The sequence below is a fragment of the Natrix helvetica genome (genome assembly GCF_964273705.1).
Source record: "Natrix helvetica genome assembly, chromosome: 1".
NCBI classification, from domain to species: domain Eukaryota; kingdom Metazoa; phylum Chordata; class Lepidosauria; order Squamata; family Natricidae; genus Natrix; species Natrix helvetica.
The window spans coordinates 170,202,093-170,226,444 of NC_138548.1; the positions used below are offsets into that span (position 1 = coordinate 170,202,093).

At 41.4% G+C, this 24,352-nt stretch overlaps 1 protein-coding gene across 3 annotated transcripts in view; it reads right to left on the reverse strand.

The window, feature by feature from the left end:
- PDE1A (phosphodiesterase 1A) overlaps positions 1-24,352 on the reverse strand; it is a 188,057-nt gene that overhangs the window by 36,432 nt on the left and 127,273 nt on the right. For all 3 annotated transcript variants that reach the window (XM_081940930.1, XM_081940932.1, XM_081940931.1), the window contains exons 2-4: positions 18,249-18,362; positions 10,446-10,628; positions 9,216-9,282 (exon numbers count right to left, since the gene is read on the reverse strand). In XM_081940930.1, the coding sequence (XP_081797056.1) occupies positions 9,216-9,282; positions 10,446-10,628; positions 18,249-18,362 (364 nt within the window). The remainder of the gene's footprint in view (positions 1-9,215; positions 9,283-10,445; positions 10,629-18,248; positions 18,363-24,352) is intronic.

Consider the following 24,352-nt stretch of genomic DNA (forward strand, 5'->3'; position numbering starts at 1 on the left):
TTGTTCATTTGGTCTTGAAAGTTCAAGGTTTGCTTTGCCCTGTGTTTGGAAACTAGTTATCTGGCAGTGCTCTAAATGAGATAAGTTGCATGTGGATAAACATTCCTCTGAAAGACTGTTTGCTAAAGCCTTGCTGACTGTGAATGAAAGGAATTCACAGCCGTGTAAATAAAAGAGGTTTTGTCAGGACTAAGAATTTGCTTCTTGCTTTCTAAGGAAGCCTGGGTCAGAACAGATAATTCTGCCTTGTCTCCACATGGGACTTGCAATAAAAAGCCAGTCAACCTTCTGTGACAATATATTCAGCTCCATTTCCAAAGTTTTCCTTCCCCACCCAGGTGTTTTTGCTAAGGAGATAGCACTTCCTTCTTGTGTATGGCCGATGCTGTTTCAGCTATATAAGCCCTGGAAAGAAAGGTGATTAGCGGTATATGATGTTGAGATCATCAATATAACTATGGGAGCCTTGCTGTTTTCCAGCTTCTTCTCACTGCTGAACCACATGTGCAGTCTCATAAGCAGCACTTCTCACAGGAAAGCACTTCTTCATTGCTATTCACAGGGCCTGTAAGGCAGTGATGGGATTCAAATAATGTAACAACTGGTTTGCCCAAGGTCAGATTGACTGTCATAGGAGGCGTGGCCCATTCCTGTACTCCAATTCCACCCCACAGGTGGGACGATCCTCCTGCGACAGCCAACCTAACCCTGGGCGAACCGATTGTTAAATTATCTCCCCCCTCCCCCATCAAAGTGGATCCAGGGTGCTGTGCTGCAATGGAGAAACGGGCAATGGAGCGGCTGGCACGAGGAAGGAGGAGGAACAGGAAGAAGAAAGAAGGAAAGCAGCCTTCTCCTTCCCTTGTGCCAGCCGCTCAGTTGCCCGTTTCTCCATTCCAAGGCAGTGCCCAGGATCCATTTTGATAGTGGCAGGTGGGTAATTTAGCAATCGGTTCAAACGAACTGGTGCGAACCGGCTAAATCCCACCACTGCTGTGGGAGAGGTTGCCTATTGAGAACCCTCAACATTTTTGGTGCAGAAGTTATCACTTGGACAAAAGCTTGGTTAATGGAGAAGGAAACAGTAGAAACACAATGAGCCTCCATCTCTGCAAATGAATTCTAATCAAGAAGGTTAATCATAATAGTAACAAGCGCTTAAAGCAATAACTTTCAAATCAAAAAAGTCTTCTTGTTGAAATAATGTCTAAATGACTTTGCAATTAAAAAGAAAAAGCATCACAATCACAGTATTTTGGGAATTGTCATATGTAGTTAAATGGAAATATTTTGATTAATCCTTAAAATTAGATGTATCCCTTGGGGACATTTATCTAAAGCAATCCTAATGCAGATATATAACAAAGTTATATATAAGCTTCATTACTTTTAATTTATATCTAAATCCAATAATTAAAATGCTTGTTGTTTCAGCCCATCATCCAACCACTCTGGCTGACTGTACAATTCCAGGGCTATTGTATGCCGACAATGTTGTCTCTGTGTCTGTTTCATAGGAGGGAACGAAGCACTTAGGACATTATCTTTATTTTGCATAGAACAAACACTATCAATAAATTATTAGAAAACCAAAATCTAACTTTTTGCCTGGCATTGTTATGAAAGTCACTAATGGAAAATAAATGGGATTCCAGCTGAAAAACTGCACAGTTCAATTTCTTGCTTTCTTATCCTGGCATGCTCAATTTTCTTATCTAGCAAATGTTGCAAAGCCTACTTCCACAGCTAATGTAAGATGTTATCATTCAATAGGTAAATTGGGTGCAGGAATATCCATCAAAATAATGGGTGCTGTTGCAGTCTGCATGGTCTTTCAAGCTAAGATAGCCTCTCAGCTTCTTTATTGCTTCCAAATTGGCTCCTTTGCAAAGCTTAATATCATTGAAACCATCCAAAATAAGTTTATTAGAGACATTCTGATGGTTCCAAAATGTATTAAAGATGCCATCTCATGTGTAGAGACAGGCATAATTTCATTGGATGCTGCACAATGGTTTCTTCTTCATACCTTCTGTCTAAAGTTAAGTCTACTTCCCATAGTTTTGGCCCCGTTAGTATTTAGAGATTGTTTTAAATCATCATGGCTTAAAAAAGCCCTTGCTAAAATTCAATTGCTGGCCTTCTCTATGGAAAATCTGTGCTTGCTAGGTTTTGATAATGGTAATAACACCTTAAGCAATGGATTTGGAATACAGATTTCCAAATAAGCTAAAATAATGTGTCACACCACAATATTTATCATTTACATCCAGAAAGGCTCACCCCGGTCTCCTATTTATCATCTATTCCAATTCTCAAATTTCACATTAATCAGGTTGGATTCTTTTCCCTCGGCTGTCCTTTTTGGATGTTTCAAGGATACTCTTATTTTATTTATTAGATTTTTATTCCGCCTTTATTATTATTTTGAATAACTCAACATGGTAAACATACTTAATTCTTCCTCCTATTTTCACCACAACACAACCTTGTGTGGTGAGTTGAGCTGAGAGAGAGTGACTGACTGACCAAAAGTCACCCTAGTAGCTTTCACGTCTAAGGTGGGTGGGACTAGAACGCACAGTGTCCTGGTTTCTAGTCTGGTACCTTAACCACCTTAGCAAACTGGCTCTCATATCAGCCTTTGGTATATCTATTTGGTTATAGTTCAACAAAATGACTGTTGGCTTACCTGAATGGTCGTTCTCTAGGCGCTGAGGGAGTGTCCAAGCATGAGTTAACTTCAGCTTGCTGCCCAAGGACTGAGTTCAAAGTTTGTGTAGCCACGCCTCTTGCTCCCCTCAGAGGCTCAGTTTAAAAAACGAAGAATAAGTCCCAAAAGGAAGATATATGTAAATGTTCTATGCCCTCAAAGTTAGTACGCACACACCCACGGGCGACCCCGGGGTGGGGTTGGACACTCCCGCAGCACCTAGAGAACAACCATTCAGGTAAGCCAATGGTCATTCTCCTAGGCGCTGCTTGGTATCCAAGCATAGGACATACCCAAGCTATGTAGTCCCAGGGTGGGAAGAAGAACTGTCCAGGCCCGCGGGAGTCGCGATGACCCATTGTAAAACTCTTCTCCCAAAGGAAGCCTCTGCAGATGCAAAGGCATCCAGTCTGTAGTTTCTCACGAATGGAGATGGTGACAACCATGTGGCGGTCCTGCATATCTCCTCGATGGGAGCTTGCATGGCCCATGTGGCTGAGGTCGCGGCACTCCTCGTTGAGTGTGCTGTAATGCGAGGAGGGACCGGTCTAGCTTTTTGCTCGTAGGCTAGCTTGATAGATGCCCGTATCCAGCATCCTATGGTGGAAGAGGAGACCTTCCTGCCCATGGAGACAGGCTGAAAGGACATAAAGAATGCTTCCGACCTGCGAAAGGAAGCAGGTCGTTTCTTGTAGATGGGCACATCATGGCGAACATCAAGTTTATGCCACACGTGCTCCCTTGGAAGTCTGGGTCGTGGGCAGAAATCTGGAAGAATCACCTCCTGTGTTCTGTGGAAGACACTGTTGACCTTCGGCACAAAGGCCGGATCCAGTCTGAGAACGACCCTGTCTTGATGCCCAATGCAAAGGTCTTCTCTGACCGAAAGAGCGGCTAGCTCAGAAATCCTGCAGGCCGAGGTGACAGCTATAAGAAAGGCCATCTTAAGAGACAAGTGGCGCAAACCAACGGATCGAAGCGGTTCGAATGGAGCTGCAATCAGAGTATGTAAGACAAAGGACAATTCCCAAGTCGGATATCGGTGAATTGTAGGAGGGCTGAGGTTGGCAGTCCCCTTGAGGAAGCTACGAACCTGAGGATGCCTACTAAGAGACAGTTGTGAGCCTGTGGACAGGATGGTGGCCAAGGCAGCCGTCTGCCAACGGAGCGTGTTAGGCGTGAGGCCTTTGTCCAAGCCCTTCTGCAGAAAGTCAAAGAGTTGCGGAATGATTGTAGAAGTGGCGATGACGTGATGAGACTGGCACCAAGTTGAGAAAGCAGACCGTCACCTCGTAAATCCTGACAGTGGAGGGGCGCCTTGATGCCTGGATGGTGCGGATGACCTTGTCAGAGAATCTGCTGAGCCTCAGGAGGTCCCCCTCAAGTGCCAAATGGCTAGTTGCAGCCACTGGGGGTCCGGATGTTGAATGGCCCCTTGGCTGAGGGAAATCCGCTCCTGAGGTATGCGCCAGTGCTTGGTCACCGACAGGTTGACAAGGTCGGCGAACCAGGACCTCCTTGGCCAGTGTGGTGCCACGAGCAACACTTCCGCTCCCTCTGTCAGAATTTTCCTGATCACCAGTGGAATCAATGGAAGAGGTGGAAAAGCGTACAAGAGGCCAGGAGGCCAGCGACATTGTAGGGCACCTATCCCTTCCGCGCCGGGCATTGGAACCTGGCGAAGAACTGGGGGAGGTGAGTGTTGGCCAGAGTGGCGAACAGGTCAACCCTCAGGAGGCCGAACCTCTGCGACAGCTGATGGAACAGCGATGGATGGAGACGCCAGTCCAAGTTGTTGATGGTAGTTCTGCTCAACCAGTCCATGGCCACATTGTCCTCCCCCGAGATGTGGTCTGCCCACAGCGATGCCAGGTGATGCTCCACCCATTCGCCCAGTGCCTCCACTTCTGCCATCAGGGCCTGAGATCGAGTGCCACCCTGGTGGTTTATATATGCCTTTGCAGCAATGTTGTCGGTCAAGTACTAGAACATCGTGGCCCTTGATATGGTGGTGAAAATGACGTAGGGCAAACCTGGCAGCCCGGAGCTCTAGTCAATTTATGTTGTGGGCGAGCTCCGCCTGCAACCACCTGCCCTGAATGACGAGTGTCTGGAGATGAGCGCTCCAACCGTATAGGCTGGCATCCGTGTTGTTATGACCAGGCGCTCCGGTTCCTTGAAGGAGCATCCCCGTGGCAGGGCCTCCAATTGCTACCACCTGCGAGATCAAACCACCCTTGGAGGGAGACGCACCACTCTCCTGGAGTTGCTGGCCTTGTGTCTCTGGATCGGTAGGAGGAACCATTGGATTTCCCACTCATGCAGACGCGCCCAAGGAACCACTGAAATGCACGATATTAGTTTCCCTAGCAACAGGGAGAGAGAGAGACGATAGACGCTGACCCTGTTGCCTGGATGCGTCTCACCAGAGATCTGATGCTGTCCACCTGCTCCCGCATGAGAAAGACTTTGCAGTTCCTGGAGTCAATCACCGTGCCGAGATGCTGGATTCTAGAAGTTGGAGTCAGGTGGCTCTTGTCGAGATTGACTGAGAACCCATGGCGTTGGAGAACGCAGATGGTGATGTCGAGATCCCTTTCGGCTTGTCCCCTGGACGATGAGTGAATGAGAATGTTGTCCAGGTAGCATTTAAGTCTCACTGGGAGAGATCGGAGATGCGCTGCGATGGCGGCCAGAAGCTTGGCAAATGTCCTTGGGGCTGAGAGAGGCCGAAGGGGAAGGCCCTGTATTGATAGTGTTGGTTGACAAACTGAAACCTCAGGAACCTGCAGTGCGCTGGATGAATAGGAACGTGCAGGTATGCCTCCTTCAAGTCGATGGAAGTTAGGAGGTTGCCTCCTGATGCAGCCCAGAATGGTCTGAAATGAGAGCATCTTGAAGCACTTGATGGATGTTGAGTTTCTTGAGGTCCAGTATTGCCCTTACTCCCCCTGATGACTTTGGGACCAGGAAGAGGATTGAGAATTTGGGTTTGGGTTGCTTCTCCTTGGATGGGCACCCAGCCCCCTCACCCTTAGCAGCAAGATTGAGCCTGCTGTGCTTACTAGCGGTGGGGCCTGCCTGGGAATTCGCTTCAGCCTCAACGATGCTGGCCATGATGCCAGGCACAGATGCAGGACTGGCTTGGAGAGCTGGCACAAGGAACAAGGCTTTAGGGCCAAAGACTGTGTTGCTGCGATGAGAAGGGCCTCTAGACGTTGTCAATGTCCCAGCGAGAGGCAGAGGCACAATAAAATGGCGCCGGTCAGATTTGTCCAAGGCGCTCACAGATCCGCGCTATTTCTAAATATCAGGGAATGGCCACGCAATAGCTGAAGTCCCTGTAGCCGCTTGATGAAAGTCCTGGGGAGGGGGAGGCCTGTCTGGAGACCCGAAACGAGGCCAGCTGATTAGGACCCCTCACAACGGCGATCTGCAGAGGAAACAGGCTGCAGCGGCTTGAAATGCCTCAGAAATAAAGCGTGCCAATTTTTTTCTTCTTCAAAATGGCTGCCGTGTGTCTGGAGCGGGACCCAGGAAACTGTTGGTTATTCCAAAAACTCAGGAGAGTGTCCGGCTATCTAACAGTCCTTTGACTGCTCGTTGGGGGACCCTGACTGCCTACCTGTCCCCAAAGGCTCACCAGCAGCCGCTAAGCGAGCCTCCCATGGTGTTGCTGTAATCACAACAGCATGAAAGCCAGCCACGCTCCAGGCAGCCTGTTTCAACCGTCTGACAGTAATCCACACCCTTGACAGATTGGAAGCAAAACAATAAAGAAGCTAAAGAAATCTATCCTAACAAAAATAATATAGGCTAAACTACACTGATTTGGAGAGTCCAACCTGCTGCTCAAGGACTGGAACTCCCCAAAAAGTATCCTTTTAGGGCGACTGAGTTTTTTAAACTGAGCCTCTGAGGGGAGCAAGAGGCGTGGCTACACAAAGTATGAACTCAGTCCTTGGGCCGCAAGCTAAAGTTAACCCATGCTTAGATGTTCCAAGCAGCGCCTAGGAGAAAGTCTAAGCATTCTATGCAGACCCTTATATATCCTATCGCTGTGATGGCAAATCTATGGCACGCATGGCACAGGTGGCACATGGAGACATATCTGCTGGCACGTAAGCCATCAGCTCCAGCACACATGAGCACGCCGACATCTGATTTTTGGCCTTCCACAAGGCCGGGGCCAGAGAGGCCGTTTTTGCCTTCCCCAGGCTTCAGGAAAGCCTCCGGAGCCTGGGGAGGATGAAAATGGCCTCCTTCTCCCCCCCCCCCCCCGAGGGCTTCTGGAAGCCAGAAAAGGATTATTTCTGAACTTTCACTCTCCCCAGGCTCTGGAGGCTTTACTGGAGCTTAGGGAGGGCAAAAACGGCCTCCCGGAGGAAATACCAAGCTCAACTTGGAGGCAAGCAGTGTGATGCGCGTGGGGGGGAGCGTGGTGTGTGTGTGTGTGCATGTGCATGTGGGGGCATGCTTTGCATAATGGGTGCCAGCACGCATGTGTCCTATTGTGCACGTGCCCTCTCATTTTTGGCCCCCAACTACAAAAAGATTAGCCATCACTGTCCTATCCTAAATAAATGTATATTTAATACTATTTTTTAAAAAAACCAAGGCCTTGAAAATAAACTTTGATTGACTCATTTTGTGCTACCTTTGATATGCTATGCAGCACCATTATTTAGATTTAAAACCAACTTCTTATAATAGTATTTACCATATTTTTCAGAGTATAAGACGCACCAAGGTTTTAAAGAGGCAATTTTTTTTAAAAAAGTAGGTAGGTAGATAAAGGGAGAGAGAGAAATACAGTAGATAGGTAGGGAGAGAGAGAGAGTAGGTAGGTAGGTAGGTAGATATTTCCAGGTGTATTTATCCATGTGCTGGAGAAGGAAATAGCTGACAATCTGCAGCACATAAGACTTTGTTTCTGCTAGCACAGCACTTGATCATTGTAATTCTCATCAATCAGTTAAAGAGCTTTCCAAAAGGGGGAAAAAGATTTTGCATTCTGCAAACCTCCCAAATCGGCCTGTTTTTCGCGACAATGGGCCCATTTTTTTAAAGGCATGAATAGCCTTTGGGGGGCTTGCAGAGTGCTCCTGCAGGGGTAGGGGGCTCAAAAATGAGAAAAAAACGGCCTGTTTTTCGTGGAAATGGGCCCTTTTTTGTCAAAAACATTGCATGCATAGCCTTATGGACCTTTATAGAGTGCTGCTGGAGGCTGGGGGTGGCCAAACAATGGCCCGCTTTTTGCTCATTTCTGCCCTCCCCAGCCCCCAGAAGCTCTCTGAAAGCCTCCATAAGGCTATCCATTTTGGTGAAGGGGGCGGGGCTTTGGGAGACCAAAAATGCTATATTCAGTGTATAAGACGCACCCAGAGTTTTAGCTTCTTTTTTGAGGAAAAAGGGTGTGTCTTATACTCCGAAAAATACAGTATTTGGGTTTATTTTACTATCTTTGTTCTTAAATTATTTTAGATTCTATTACACATTGTTTATCTGCTATACATACATACATACATACATACATACATACATACATGGATGCAATTTTATATGATTTTCTAGCCTTAGGGCTATAATAAACTTTATTTCATTTGATTATGAATGATGAGGACCCAAATTGTTTGGGGCAATATGCTGACTCTGTAAACCACTTAGAGAGGGCTGTAAAGCACTGTGAAGCCGTATATCAGTCTAAGTGTTATTGCTATTAATTCAGACAAGAATTACTTTACTTTCTTTTCATGGTCCAAGTAGGTACTCTCGTACATGATAAGTAAAGAAAATCTAATGCGACTTAATCACATTGCTGAGATGGCTGTTAGCCATGTTTATGTTTGTAGCAACTTAAAATAAACTCAAATCAGATAATTCACTATTACCAGTGGTGGGATTCAAATAATCTAAAAACCGGTTCTCTGCCCTAATGACCAGCTGGGTAGGCGTGGTCGGTAGTCATGTGACTGTGTGAGCATGGCCAACTCAGTGTCACTTATGTAGATGGGCATTTCGCCTCAGTTGTTACAATGTAATAAGGATTAACCAGAGGCAATTTCTGTAAGCAGGGCAATATAGATTAGGCTAGAAACAACACCAAAATGTTTCCTTCCTGCCTTCCTTACAGGATTAGCCCTGTAAAGTGGAAAAAGACAAAATGAGATTTCTTCCAACAACCGGTTCTCCAAGCTGCTTAGAAAGTTAACAACCGGTTCTCCCGAATAGGTGCAAACTGGCTGAATCCCACCACTGACTGTTACCATTATAAAATGGATAGACAGCATTCAGAAATATGCAGAACAATAGCTGTGTTTGCAGCAAGACTAAAGTCTTGCTGAATGCCAATGTTATAACTATTTCCTTATGAAACCAGATTAAGAACTTGAACATTGTTTTCCATGGAATTTATACAGGAAGGGGAAAAATCTGATTCCTATTTCTCCCAATAAATTTATTGAGGGAGGTTGAATGTATTTTGTACATGAACTGAACTAACCTTAAAGGTTGCTATTACTTCAGCTGGATAAGCCAAGCCAATCATGCTAGACGTTCTTCGATACATTCTATAAGAAAGAAATATGAAATAAGGCATTATAGGACCCCACAGTTAAAATATCTTTATTCTCTGGGAGCAGTTCCTATTAAATGTCATGAAAGCAAATGTAATATATGTAGAACTCTTAAGTCTGCATGAAAGACCGTTTTCCCCAAAGCAAGATATATGGATTTTCAATCTGCTGTCAATCATTTCGCAATCTCAGATCTATTCTGTATCTATACCAATGGATGAATGCTAATCCCCTTTCAATCAAATCTTATTGCTAAAAGAACCTGGAAAATGATAATTTAAGCAGTGAGATTACATTCTGTTTTCATATACACAAGCATTACAGACCTTTCAAATATTAATTATAATGAGGATTAAACAAATGAGAGAACAAATCCATAAATAACAGAATCAGTATATGCTTGCTTAGCAGTTAACATTTTAAAAAATATTTTTCTGTTCTCTTATTCCATAAAAACACAAAACACTAATCTCTTTCTGAGTTTTAAATTCATACTATTGTTTTCAGTGGGAAGACTGAAAAGGCATAAGAGAATTACAGTACATATTTATGCAAACAATGGCACATATTCCTAAGTAAGTCTGAAGGCAATTACAGTCACAGAGTGCACTTTTATAAGCATTATCTTAAGTGTTCCTCACTGAGTTCAACAAGACTTCTTTTGGTGCCTTCAAGTGAGTGTTGACAAGTCCTTCAAATACCTTAGTCAAGTAGCCAAAGTGGTTTGCCATTGTCTCTTTCCTAGGGCTGAGAGAGAGTAGCTGGCCCAAGGTCACTCAGCTGGTTTTATCCTTCAGGCAGGACTATGACTCACAGTCTACTGGTTTGCAGTTTGATGCCTTAACCACTACATCGAACTGGCTTCCCTCAACAACACTTACACAAAAATATTTATACAGTTAAATGTTTATATGCTTAGTCTCAATTTTGATGTAAAAACACTCCATGCATGATGTTTGAGTCCAGATTTTTCCATACTCAACTGCTAGCATCCAAGCTGTGATTTAGCTGTTTAATACCAGTTTTGAAAAAGAAGACCAAGTTTAAAATACTGTAAAGTAAAATAATTATTTCTTGCTTCTTGTTCTTTATCAGGATGATGATGTTGGTAACACATTCACCTGCTGCCGCATAATTAATAAAGGAACAAAGCACACCTTTCCACAAAGATCCCAGCTTGTACAGCATGCACGATGCTTCGAAATTTTGGTTTCTCCTCTGGTCTCCTTTTGGTCATTCCCATTTTCCTCGTAAAGGTAGATGCTAACCAATCTCGTACTTCCAGTGGAACGGAATCTGATTGGAGATCTGATAGTTCATCCTCCGTATCCAACAACCTCCTGTATATGCATATGTAGAAGACAGCACACAATAAGTACCAAAACTCTTAAGTAATTGGAATTATATATCAGCATCTATATAACAACATTCTTTCCACATGAATGTACAACAGTGTAAGTCACTATTGCTCTATTTCACTGGTGTCAAACTTGTGGTGTCACATTGCCATCACACGACATATTATGGTGTTTTCCCTTTCATGGAGCTGGGGTAGGTGTGGCCGGCATGTCACGTTTCCGGTCTGTGGGCCGCTAGTTTGACACCCCTGCCTAGAATGCTACTTTTTATCAATTGACATCAAGGATTCACCTTCCTTTATATTATTTATTTCAAGAATGAGCACTTCAAGCTTGTGGAAGTACATACTTCAGTACTTTGCTTTTCTTACTAGAACCTCAACAGCCATAAACTAGAGATAAGTGCAAAATAGAAGCTGAATTTGGAACAGAGCCAGAAGCAAAACGGTGACATCAACCACCTTGATGTCAAGGTAGTTAAAATCCCCCATTACTATTGTGGTGTGCTTCCTACATACTTAGTTAGCTGATTAGCAAAAAGTTCATTTACTTCCTCTGCTTGGTTGAGTGGCCTGTAGTATAGACCTATGGCAATGTCATTTCCCCCCCAACCTTTAATATTGACCCAAATGCATTCAAGATAGCCAACATCTACTGTTCTTTCCCTCTCCTCACAAAATGAGCCAACATGTATGAATATAAATCTACATCTGAAGTTTAGTATATATTAAACTTTTAAGGATCAGGAAACAGACCCCACAAAAATTATAGGAATCATATTTTATTGTTGGAGGGTACAATAACAGAATCTTGGAAGTCTGCCAGAGTCTCTCTCTCTCTCTACTACATCTTACACCAAACAGAATTAATTCAGCTTATTTTGAGTTCTTTCCTGTGCTATCAATTTTCCTGGGGCTGAGTTATAATTTTTCCTTTGTTAATGGGTCATATATTCCTTCGTGAAAATTATTTCCGGAGTCCTTTATTGTATATCAGGCTTTCTGCTACAATTCTCTAAAATAGCATAGCAGAGTAATATAAAGTACTTACTGAATACAGTAATAGAATACTTTTATTTTATGTGAGAAATACTGTCAGAGACATTAAATTACTATAAAGTTAGTTATTAGTATGACCCAGAACTACACTTGCAATTTTGAAAAAAAAATCGGAGCAGAACTCTTTGCAGTTAAATGGCCAAATAACAAGAGTAAACCCAATTAATTAGCCCATGTTTCCTTGTCTACCTTGACTCCATGATTTCAGAACGGGGTCCTGCAGAATTAACCCAAGACTTTGATATAAAAATTACACGAACCATTATTTAGCTTCTAATCAAGACTGATCAACTCTACTTATTAGAAACTAAATGTTATATTTTGCCTCATTTGGTTGCAAGAAAAAAAAAACAATGTGGTAACTTTCACAAGAGTTTTTGTTTGGCCAATAGCCATATTCGTGTGAAGTCCCTCAGTAAATCAAACAGATAGTCTTACAAACTTCTGCTCATCATGCTGTTTGTATCTCCCATGCATTTCCTTTAAAAAAATAATTTTATTGACTTTTTAATAAGCATAATAAAAACAAATACAAACCGCACCACTGTGTAAGAGTAAGCAGAATATTGTTTAATGGAAAGAGTGAGGCCGGGATTCAGGCAAGAGAATAGGCTTGTCATGAAAGGGCAGCAAATTTTTTACTCTTTTATTTCTTAGAAGTGCATTTTTACAGCAAGGGGTCAGGAGAAATATTGAGAGATTTTCTGCCTCAGGGCCCAAAATAGTTGGATTTACTTTGGAAGACATGCACCATGATGGCTGAAGGATCAGCATGTATGCTCCCACTGTTGCTCTACTCTAGCAAATATTTCCCATTGCTTGTATATTAAATTATTACATATCTATATTTCCAGACACACACACCCATATGTATCATTAGGGGCTCAAATCGGGATTCTTATGCATGTTATTATAATGGCTTTGTAGAGTATTTCCCAGAAGAAAAATGAGTTCCAAACCTTGTGACTGTATTTCCCCCCCAGGTACAAACTTTAAAAAGAAGTCATTAATATAACATTTTCTCAGTTTGTTAAGGAAATCAATATCCATATATGAAACTTCACAAAAGGAAGCTGCAGAGACAATGAAATCCATTAGAAAAAAAAAAGTAAAAGAAAATGGCTTAGGATATGCAGGAGTATTACCATTTACTACATGTACCAACAGAAAGAAAGAAATTAACATGAATTACTTTGGCCTCCATTGGAATTGGTGCAAAACTCCCCTTAAAGAAACACTACATATTATAAGGAGAAATCCAAAGGTTCCAACTTACCAAAACTCAATAGGTATGGCTTTATGTTATCTTATTAGGGCATATGCTACTTTCATTGAAATGGTGATTCTCATTGTCCATTGAGCATATACAGATGTTCCTAATAGGCCTCAGGTACAGTACTATTAGTTGGCAAGGAAATTCCCCCTCAAAAGGCACAATCGAGATCTTTCTAAAGACATATTAACTGGTTCTACTTTGTCTCTCCACTCCACTCCTGTCTAGCCTGTCATCTTCAGCATAGAACCCTGGCTACTCCCAATTCTGGCTCCAGTTTTTCCTTCTTGAAGTTAAGATCCCCCCCCCCCTTGATTTTCCGGGCTCAGGATGGCCACAGAATAGTAAAGGCTAATGAGATTGCATGTATCAATTCTACTTCAGAGTTACCAGAATGTTCTCTAATGTTCAACATTTTTAAAACAACAACACAAAAGTAACAGTAGGATTATGTTAAAGTATTAATTACCAAGACACTAATTCCTACAAAATCTTCCTATCACTTTGCAAACATCTTGTTAGTTAAGAATAGAAAAGAAGGAATTAAAATAGCTGTCAATGTATTCTTCCAGTGAATAAATTCTTCCAACAAATACAACTTTGTTAATTTTTTTAAAAGATAAAAACTAACCAAAGCTAATATTTATAATAAAAAAGAAAGAAAGAAATAGAAGAAAAAGACAAAAATACAGAAAAAATGATAAAGAAGCTGCTTTTGGTTTTCTTTACAGCAGTTACAGATATAGATATATATTTTTATCCTATGGTTACAGCATGCCTTATATTTGTCTATATCTTTTTTTTTCCTAATCATCAAAGCCATATATAATAATTTCCTCTTTTTTCTGTTTCACCTAAAAAGTCTAAAAGGGGTTTCCAGTCAGCATTAAAATTAGATAATGTCATTTCCTTGATCAAAGCTGCCAATTTGGCCATCTCAGCAAATTCCATCGTCTTCCACATCCATTCCTCCATTGTGGGTAATACCAATCTATCACCTTTGTGTACATAATAACCTAACTGCAAATATTACAACTTTTCCCCACTATGCTGATGATAATAGCTATTTTCCTCAGCTTTTTAAAATGAGAAAATTCATAATCAATAGCTTGTTACTAAAGAGATCTGACTGTTTCCTTTATCTGATCAAGGTGGAAGAATTGCTACTGTATAAAAGGGAGATAACAGGCTTATCCTCATTAATATAGTTAATGCAATATTTGGTGATATTTACAAGCTTGTCCTCACTTGAACATAGACCAGGGGCCAAACATGCACTGGCATGTCCTCATAATATCGTCTTATCGTATCACCAGCCCACATTTGAGCCAGAACTACGCTGAGTTGCTCTCTGATGTTCATAATAGAAGTTAGTCTACAAAGAAGAATCTTATTAAAGATTAATTTTTGACTTAAAAGTAAAATGAAAAGTTGATTAGCGTTTCAAGTCTTGAACTTTCTAATCAAAGAAACATTACATTTGAATTTCTGAACTATTTTAATTTAAATGCTCTTCGTTATCCCATTTCCTCCTAAATTTCAGCAAAAAGAAATATAGACTCAGGTATTATTGATTTTTCTGCTAAAAGCTATTTATTATTTGCCACAAAAGTGGGAAATATATTTCAGAAATGCATAATGGGGTCCAGACTGGTCAAAGAGTTTAATTGTCATCTATTTTTTACTCAGTGAGCGGTGTGTGTATGTGTTTCCTACACATTTTCTTCTTTATGTAAGAGACCTTCGACATACTTAAGACAGTGACATTCCAAGTACTGCTCAACTACATCTCAGCCCTTGGGGGAAACATCTACAGCTCTCATTTCCAAGGAAATAACCTCTACTGCTCCATCTGTAATTTACATTGAAATATTTTCTGCAAGTGATTAGCAGCACTGTTGTCATTTCCCATTTACACACCAGCTCCATGTTTGAGGGGATCTTGGGTAAAGTTCACTTTGACAGACTGCTGTCTTACTTGGCATTGTAGTGTTATTCCAATCCCTCAAGAAATTATAGCTGAGTCTTACAGATCAGCACTGAAGGAACCTTCTGTAGACTCCAACAATTATCCTATGTTCCTACCCTGTGTCCCCTTTCCTCAATCTTTTAAATAGTGAATACCAGGCTCATCCTTTGTCAGAAAAGAAATGTTAATATTGATGAGGAATGGTGAGGTACATGGCTCTGAACATTGGGTGAAACTACTAGTCATTCTAACATTTTCAGAAATAGCAAGCTAATGCTTTTATCTAAAAGCTTAAACTGTTGATTTGGTTTATTTTAGGGCACTGAATTTCTGGAGTTAATAAGCAGAGCTTATTGTGGATTACTTAAAAAATAGCAGTTTAGTTTAAATGTGTGGTCGCTAACTTTCACATTTTACTCCCACCACCAATAATTGTACAGAAGTATTTATCTCTCGCAAAGATGGAAACCCAAAGGGCACTGTTTTTCAAGGACATATACATGTTTCAACGTGTTATGTTAACAATAAATATTAAGGACATTAAAACCCACAACAATGCAGCTGACAATAGAGCTGTAAGTGAGAATAAGAGTGATAGTTCACTAGGGCTGAAACAGTATGTATCATTGTGGAAACAGTCTTCTCCAGCACAAATCAAGACATGTGTCCATAAAATGAGGGAGGATAACTGGGGCTGAAGCAATGTTTGTGGGAGAATTTCCTCCCTAAATGTGAAATACCCAAAGCCAATGTAATTTAATCCAATTCAACCCAACCCTCCCATTCAAGTAATGGGAGAAAAGCAACAAATGTCATTTTATTTTGATTCCCAAGCCTTTCCAAAGTTGCTTCTTCTGCTGAGATATTTAATTTCTTAGTCACACAGCACTCAACTGGAAGTGAATGACTCTGCCCTTCTTCCCTTCTCTTGAGTCTCTTCCTGATTTGGGGGAGAGAGTTGCATCCCATCTCTAATATGTCTGTGTATCACCTGTGGCTCATGTAGCACTGCATGGAAAATACTGACTTGAACAACATAGTTAAGGAAAATCTTGCCCGATGTTTTATATAGTGCCTTTGCTCTTGCCAAGAATTCTTATTTTACAAGGGGAAAGTTCCTATAAATATGTTAAGTACATGGCAGACACTAGGTGAATCCCACTGTTTCATGATCATTATGTCAAGTAAAAATATCAACATGTTTTATAATAAATACTTAGGTTTGCATTTATATGTAAATAATTACCATAAATATTGTTTATGGGTTAATGATGGAATTGAGGGTGAACCTTTGAATATTTATTAAGGACACTCTGCTTTGAAATTTATTTATAATATCAGTATTTTCCAACATTTTCCCTTGGGTCTCTTAAATTCTGAAGATTTGCCAGTAAACATCTCAACATTCACCACATATCCAACAATTATTAAGCCACCATCTTTTAATATAAATGCTAGATAATAACAAAATGTTTGTTTTTTGACTTTTATTTTTACCAACCATTGCCCCATATCAGCTGGGAAACCTGTTTTGTTATTTAAATGTTTTTTTCTGTATTCCAGAAAATATTTTAATAGCTTCAATATGTGGAAACAAAATTGGTTTTTTAAAAAAGTGCAGTGACATGGAACATTCCAAGTCTTTATGAAATGTCATATGTTGGTGATATGCTTTTGAAACTCTCTTCCAACCTAATCCTAAAATGAAACATTTAAAAGGTTTATATAAAAAACCAGTTCTTTTTAAAAGCAATTCACCTATTTCACCTTAAAATATATTTTGTGCCATGCCAAAGATAAATGAACAATAACAACAACAACAAACTTTAAGGAAAATGCTACATCTTGAGAAATTGATCCTTCTGTCACACTTATTTGTTCTGATTAATAGACACCCTGTAAGAGGGAATACAATTACCTTTTCCAATATGTTTACTGTTCAGAATACTAATTTTCTCATTGCCATGCTTACAGTCAATCAGCAAGGATTGCCCAACAATTGTTTTGCCTGTTCTATCTTTTTCCCAAAGTGTCTCTTGATGGAGAAACTACTTCTCATCGTATCGTCTTCTTCCCTTCCCAGATTCTATTCAGTAAGCACTCATTTTGTCCCACAGTCTAATAACTATTCTGTTACCTATGACATGAGCAATGAGCAACAGGTCTCCCGTTTCTTCTGAAGAGTCGAGCAGATGTGAAGGAATGTATATGTCTGTCATTCATAGGCAGTTGCATTCTTAGGTCTGTGAATTTTAATGTTCTGGCTGGGGGACACTCAAGGAGCAAAGCATAGAACAAGAAATTGGATCAACCAATCAGCGTGCAGGACACATAATTCCATAGTTATGATTTGGGAGGTCTTTGCATTGTCCTGTCTACAACCATCTGTAACTTACACATCAACCCCTTTGCAGTGTAGGTATGTGGCAATTGTTATGGGCAGTTGTGTGCAACTCTAAATCAGCCTTAAACTGCTGTGCTGCTGTGATTATAGTTCTGACTTAGCTCTGACTATAAGTTAAAATCCTTGCAACCTAATCATCAAAAGTAAGGGATTGTGGAAATTCAGACCATATTTGAAGAGCACCTGTTGGGGGCAGAACTAAATTCCAGAATGCAACTGTTTGTCAATACTATAATATATAATTCTTTTTTAAAATCAGTTTTCAGTTATCATAGAGGTAATAATATATTACAAGTATTTATTCCTCTTATTTCCAATGTATTATTTCTAGAAGCGTAATGTTTAGTATGTAAATATACATAAGGCATTCGTACAAAGTAAGTGTATAATAGTCAATTCAGTAAACCCTGACTGCCTGGAATTATCAAAAGGTCAGATCTTCAATTAAATAAGGAAATAGGCCCAGATGGACCAAAACATCCAACTATGATGAAACAGTCATAGTTGAAAGTACATTTTGTTCTGATTTAAATGTTAAAGATCAAGATACCAGAATGTACAACTTAGGTCACATTTGATTTGACATCTGAGAAGATTTTGTTTCCTGGGCCATCCTAAACTTGATTTCAAGTAATTATAAATGAGAAATGAGAAACTGACTGTGAAATTATTTCAGTACAATTCAGATATGTATTGGACAGTATTATTTATAATGTGAAAAAAGTAATTTATTGCAAGTATTCGAAACACATCTACTGTACATGAAAAGTAGCATATGGCATTCTTTGCCTAATTTGCATTTCTATATTATCCTACAAACCTTTAAAAAACACAGTACTGTCCCTAAAAAGATGACAGGAGGAATGAATGGAGATTCAAAGTATTTCCAAAAACTCACCTGGTTTCATCAATGTATACTGCCTCCAGAACAGATGCTGCATATTCAATGTTCTTCTTCAGTTCAACCACGTTCACATCACCTTTCTCCAGCTGCTTCACCAAACATCTTAGTCTGTTGAAAACAAAAATCTAGATGGGTAACGGCAAAAACCAACAGCCCTTTTAGAATGCAAAATAAACAAGCCTAAAGAGTAGTTAGCAACAAAATCTTTACATAATTACTTAAATTGTTGTAGATTCCCCAGTCACTTGGAGTGAAACTGACAGTGTAGAAAAAATAAAATAAGATAGATAAGATAATAAAATAAAATAGTGAAGTAAAGTAAAAGTAATAATGCAAGTTTGAACATTCTCAACCAGATATATGTGGATTGCCTTCACCAAAGGCATGCAATGGTGTCCATTTATTTCATGGACAGTTTACAAATTACCCATTCTATAGAAATGAATGAGAAACATTAGAGCTTTTAAAGATATACTAGCATCCATGATGATTATTCTCAGTCTTGACAAATGGAAGACAGCCGAGACTAAAGAGTGCATCACCCTGTGTAGGTAATTGCGTGAACTGAATTTAAATTGAATATGCCACTAGAAATGGCATGAGGCAGAGAAAAATTTTGGATCTTCTTCAACTGTATCCTTTAATTTCTCTCACATTGGTTCCTGTTTACCCCAACGGGGACAAAGACAAGCCTTGTTATTGGATCCATTATTTCAGAGGACTGGACAACTTCATAACGTGATTTGGTAAAGGTAGGGTTCCAACAATATATTTTCTTAGTAGTGACAGTCACCCTTCAGACTATTCTGTCTCCCGAGGGACAAAGTGCACCCAACCTAATTCTACACTGAGGATGGTTTTCAAGACTTGATTATTCTGCAGTGAATTTGGATTTTGCCATATTTTAAATGTGATTTATCAAGGTGGCTCAGTGGCTAAGACGCTGAACTTGTCAATCAGAAAGTTTGGCAATTTGGCAGTTCGAATCCCTACTGCCATGTAATAGAGTGAGCTCCCATTACTTGTCCCAGCTTCTGCCAACCTAACAGTTTGAAAGCATATAAAAATGCATGTAGAAAAATAGGAACCACCTTTGTTAGGAAGGTAACAGTGTTCGGTGCACTTTTAGCATTTAGTCATGCGAGCCACATGATCGTGGAGACATCTTTGGACAACGCTGGCTCTTCGGCTTTGAAACAGAGATGAGCACCACCCCCTAGAGTCGGGAACGACTAGCACATATGTGCGAGGGGAAACTTTACCTTTGAATATGATTTGCTAGTTAGTACTTTGTGAGACTTATATCCTAATTTTTAAAAGTTCAGGAATTCAAAGTGGCATGCAAAGCTCGATCTTTCCATTTTCCTCCACAACCATCAACGTGAAGAGGTTGGACCCAAAGTATCTGATATGATTACTAAATCATCTTGATTCTAAGGAAGCAGGTGGTACATACAGTCTTGTACACATAAACAGAGAAATCTCTCCCTCCCACATGAGGTTAACTAGATAAATAATAATAATAAATTTGAATTTATTAGCCGCTCCCTTTCCAGACAGGACTCGGGGCGGCGTACACTAGGACATATATAAACATACATATATACAAAGACATACATGCACGGAGGAGGTAATAGATTACAACATTTAGACAATTAAAACCATTAACATACCCCGTTTAATAAAAACCCAATATACAATAAAAATTTAAAATTTAAAAAAGACAGTCAGGAGGAATATGAAAAAATTACAGTTGAGCCAGGCCAGATAATTGAAAGAGGTGGGTCTTCAACTGTACACGGAAGGAGCGGAGATCGGAAATAATCCTGATGTCACGGGGGAGGTCATTCCACAGGGCTGGGCCCATCACAGAGAAGGCTCTGCTCCTGGGTGTCGCCCCCCGACACTGTTTGGCAGACGGCACCCGGAGAAGTCCCTCTCTGTGTGAGCGAATTGGTCGTAGGGATGTGTGGGGCAGGATGCGATCCTGCATGTAACTAGGTCCTGTGCCATGAAGCGCTTTAAAGATCATAATCAAAACCTTGAAACGCACTCGGTAGACCACAGGAAGCCAGTGCAGCTCGCGCAGGAGAGGTGTTACAGGGGAGTATCTAGTCCTCCCCATAATCACCCGCGCGGCCGCGTTCTGGACCAACTGTAGTCTCCGAGTGCATCTCAAGGGAAGCCCCATGTAGAGAGCATTGCAGTAGTCCAGGCGAGACGTCACTAGCGCATGGGTGACTGTGCGTAGGGCATCCCGGTCCAATAAGGGGCGCAACTGGCGCATCAGGCGGACCTGATGGAACGCCCCCCTTGCCACGGCTGTTACATGGTCATCCATGGACAGCCGGGCATCTAGGAGGATGCCCAAATTGCGCACCTGTTCCATGGGGGCTAGTTGCACGCCCCCAATGGCCAGAGATGGAAGCACCTGGTTGAACCGGGGGGCCGGAAGCCACAGCCACTCCGTCTTGGAAGGGTTGAGTTTTAGTCGGTTGCCATCCATCCAGACCCGTACGGCCTCCAAACACCGGGACATCATTTCGACAGCCTCATTGGGGTGGTTCGGGGTGGAAATGTATAGCTGAGTATCATCAGCATACAGATGATATCCCACCCCAAAACCACGGATGATCTCGCCCAGCGGTTTCATGTATGTGTTGAACAGGAGAGGCGAGAGCACCGATCCCTGTGGCACTCCACATGTGAGTGACCTCCGGGTCGAACTCTGCTCCCCTGCCAACACACGTTGCATCCGATGTAGCTGACGAAGAGCAACACTGGATACTGAACTGCTGGATACAGAAAAGTTCAGTGGTCCATCTTTGTTTGGAAATACCCTCATCGATATTTTACTAGAAATAATAAACAATGCACTTGAACTAAAATAATTTGGTTTGTTCTCATGAAGGAAAAAAAAATGTTTATACAACTGTGTTGAATATTTTCTCCATGCGTACAGGTGTTTCCACTGTTTGTATTCACAGCTATATAAAGCAACAAAACAGGCTGTCACTTTAGCATTTACTTTGTACTCCTGGTATAATTTTGTTCTGTTTATTTTGGTCAGGTGCAAAGTCTATTAGCATTTCTTTTTGCAAAGCAATTTCTCTGGATGGAGTTTTGACTTTAAAAGAAAAACAGTAGAAATAATAGAACAAATACAGTTAATGGAGCCTTTGGGATACGTCATTTGTAGCATTTGATAACTAATTTGCTTTTTTTTTTTTTTTTTAGCATTCCAGCCTACTGCTACAGCTATTCTGTGGGGACCTTTGTAGTTCACTTCTGGATAAATGCAGATGATGAGTTTGTTATGCATGAAAGGTGGGAAAGTTTGCTGGTTTATTAAATCAATAAAGCAGCTGATCGATTGCAAGCTACTTTGTAGCTAGCTTTGCTCCACTTTGACTCAGCGTATTTTATTTTATTATTGTCCCTAATTGCTTATCTGTCTATCATTTTGATATGAAAACACAAGCCAGCTCAAGGCATTTTCCGATCTGAGAGAAGCTTCCTATCCAGTTGCTGACAGAATCGACCTATCATATTTTGTTTAAATACTTTCAATCATCTTAGGTTACAAATCTTTGCTGCGGTTGAAGATTTTTTATTTATTTATTATATTTATATATCACCCATCTCTAGACATTCCAGACAATTACTGGTAGCATTTAAATAAAAATAATAATATAATGGTAATCAAAACAAAAATAGACAATAACAGTTTACAGAATGGAATGGAATGGAACAGAATAGAAGACTTGGAGGTCTTCTAGTCCAACCTGCTCAGGCAGGAAATCCTATACCAGCGATGGTGAACATTTTTTGGCTCTCATGTCATAAGTGGGGGGAGCGCAGGGGGGTCAATTGCAGGCATGCTGCACCCATAATGCAATGCGTGATCCCCCCAGTGCGCATGTGCGCACTACAGGCACAACACCCCCATTTTTGCATGCTTTTTTCGCCCTCCCTAGGCTCCAGAGGCTTTATAGGAGCATGGGGAGGGCGAAAACAGCCTCCCCCGCCCCCCTGGAAGCCCTCCGGAGGCTTCAGGGACCTTCAGGAGGCTTCCCTGAAGCCTCTGAAGCAGTCAAAACGACCCTCCGAGCAAACTGGAAGTCCGGTTTATTCGAAGGGTCGTTTTGAGCACTCTAAAGGCTTCAGGGACCTTCAGGAGGCTTCTCTGAAGCCTCGAGAGCAGTCAAAATGACCCTCCGAGCAAACATGAAGTCCATTCCTGAACTTCCGGTTTGCCCGTAGGGCCGGTTTTTTGTGCTCCGGAGGCTTCAGGGAAGCTCATGAAGCATCCGGAAGGCCTCCAGGGGGGCGGGGGAGGCTCTTTTCGCCCTCCCCAGGCTCCTATAAAGCCTTTGGAGCCTAGGGAGGGCAAAGAATGGCTTTAAAAAAGAGTGAACTCAGCTGGCCAGCGCGCGCATGCCCGCTGGCCAGCTGACAGGGCAGCGCCTTGCGTGCCCTGACAAATTGCTCCGTGTGCCACCTGTGGCACGCGTGCCATAGGTTCGCCATCACTGCCCTATACCATTTCAGACAAATTGTTCTCTTAGAAATGACAAATGGTTGAACTAGAGGTGAGAGAAACATATATGAGGGTTAGAAACAATCTGTACAACATATTTTAATCTCCACATGATCTTTTAAAGAATTTTTTGTTGCTTTGTGAAAAGATGAGCCTGGCATATTCCACATGCATGGGTTGTTTCTGAATCTCCTTTTTTGATCTGGTGAAGAGGTGAAACTCAAATATCTCTTCATGAAACAAGACCTCTGGATAAAATCATTCCATAGGTAGACAATAAATCATTATAATTTGCAATGCAACAAGATCTGGAGGACAATGGTGCTGAAAAACTTGATAAGACTATTGACCTTTTTTATAGCATATTGGTCAAAAGACATTCAGCCAAGTGGAAGCCTGCCGGAGGTTTTGCTTACATGAGGAAAAAAAATTAACAAAAGGTCAAGGTCACAATTAATATGATTTTATTAATTTTGGTAAGACCAGAACTCTATTCTTGCTCAAGCATCATGGCTGTACAAGATTTGGCGTACAGAGGGGCATTTTAAATGAGACACAAAATTAGAGTTCATTTAATTTCTGGTGAGAAATTTAGTTTTACATTTCTGCGTCTTGTGTGAAAAATTAAGCTACACTGGTGGAGTCCCTTCAGCATTATTCATGCCTAGATAGAAAATAAGAATTAAAATAATTAATATTGAAAATAATGAGCCTCATGAGCTCTTCCTCCAGGATTCCACTAGACTTTTGCTCAGTATCTGAGAAAGCTTGATTAAATGTTGTAGACAAAATATTAAAAAGCTACGCAATGTCTCCTAATATTCCAACTGTCAGAAGTGCCATATCACTGAAGCCTTCCACTATCACTTTCTGCCTATTTATTAATATAAAGGACCAAAGTTCAGGTTTGCAGGTCAACTTCCCCGAGTAAATCTGTAAAATCCAGCCCTATCATAAGGCAGAGGGAAGCAGCAATCTCTCAAAACATCCAAGGCGGGGTTGGACACTCCCACAGCGCCCAGAGAACAACCGTTCAGGTAAGCCAACGGTCATTCTCCTGTGCGCTGCTTGGAGAGTCCAAGAATGGGACATACCCAAGCTATGAAGTCCCAGGGAGGGAAACAGAAATGTCCAAGGTGCGCAGAGTCGCTACAACTTGTTGTAACACCCTCCTCCCAAAGGAAGCCTCGGCTGCGGCGTAGGAATCAATGCGATAGTGTTTAATGAATAAAGTTGGAGAAGTCCATGTGGCTGCCCGACATATTTCTTCCATGGGAGCCTGCCTCACCCACACGGCCATGATGGCAGCACTCCTCGTACAGTGAGCCGTTACCCTAGGTGGTACTGCCTTGCCCTATTGTAGGTAGGCCAATTTAATACAAGCCCTCAGCCATCGACCGATTGTAGAACGGGAAACTTTCTGTCCCATGGAGCCTGGCTGAAAGGAGACGAAGAGTGATTCAGATCGGCGAAACCCCTCCATCCTTTTGATGTATCTGCGGACCGTCCACTGAACGTCTAGCTTGTGCCAGGTAAATTCCTTGGAATGCTGAGGGTG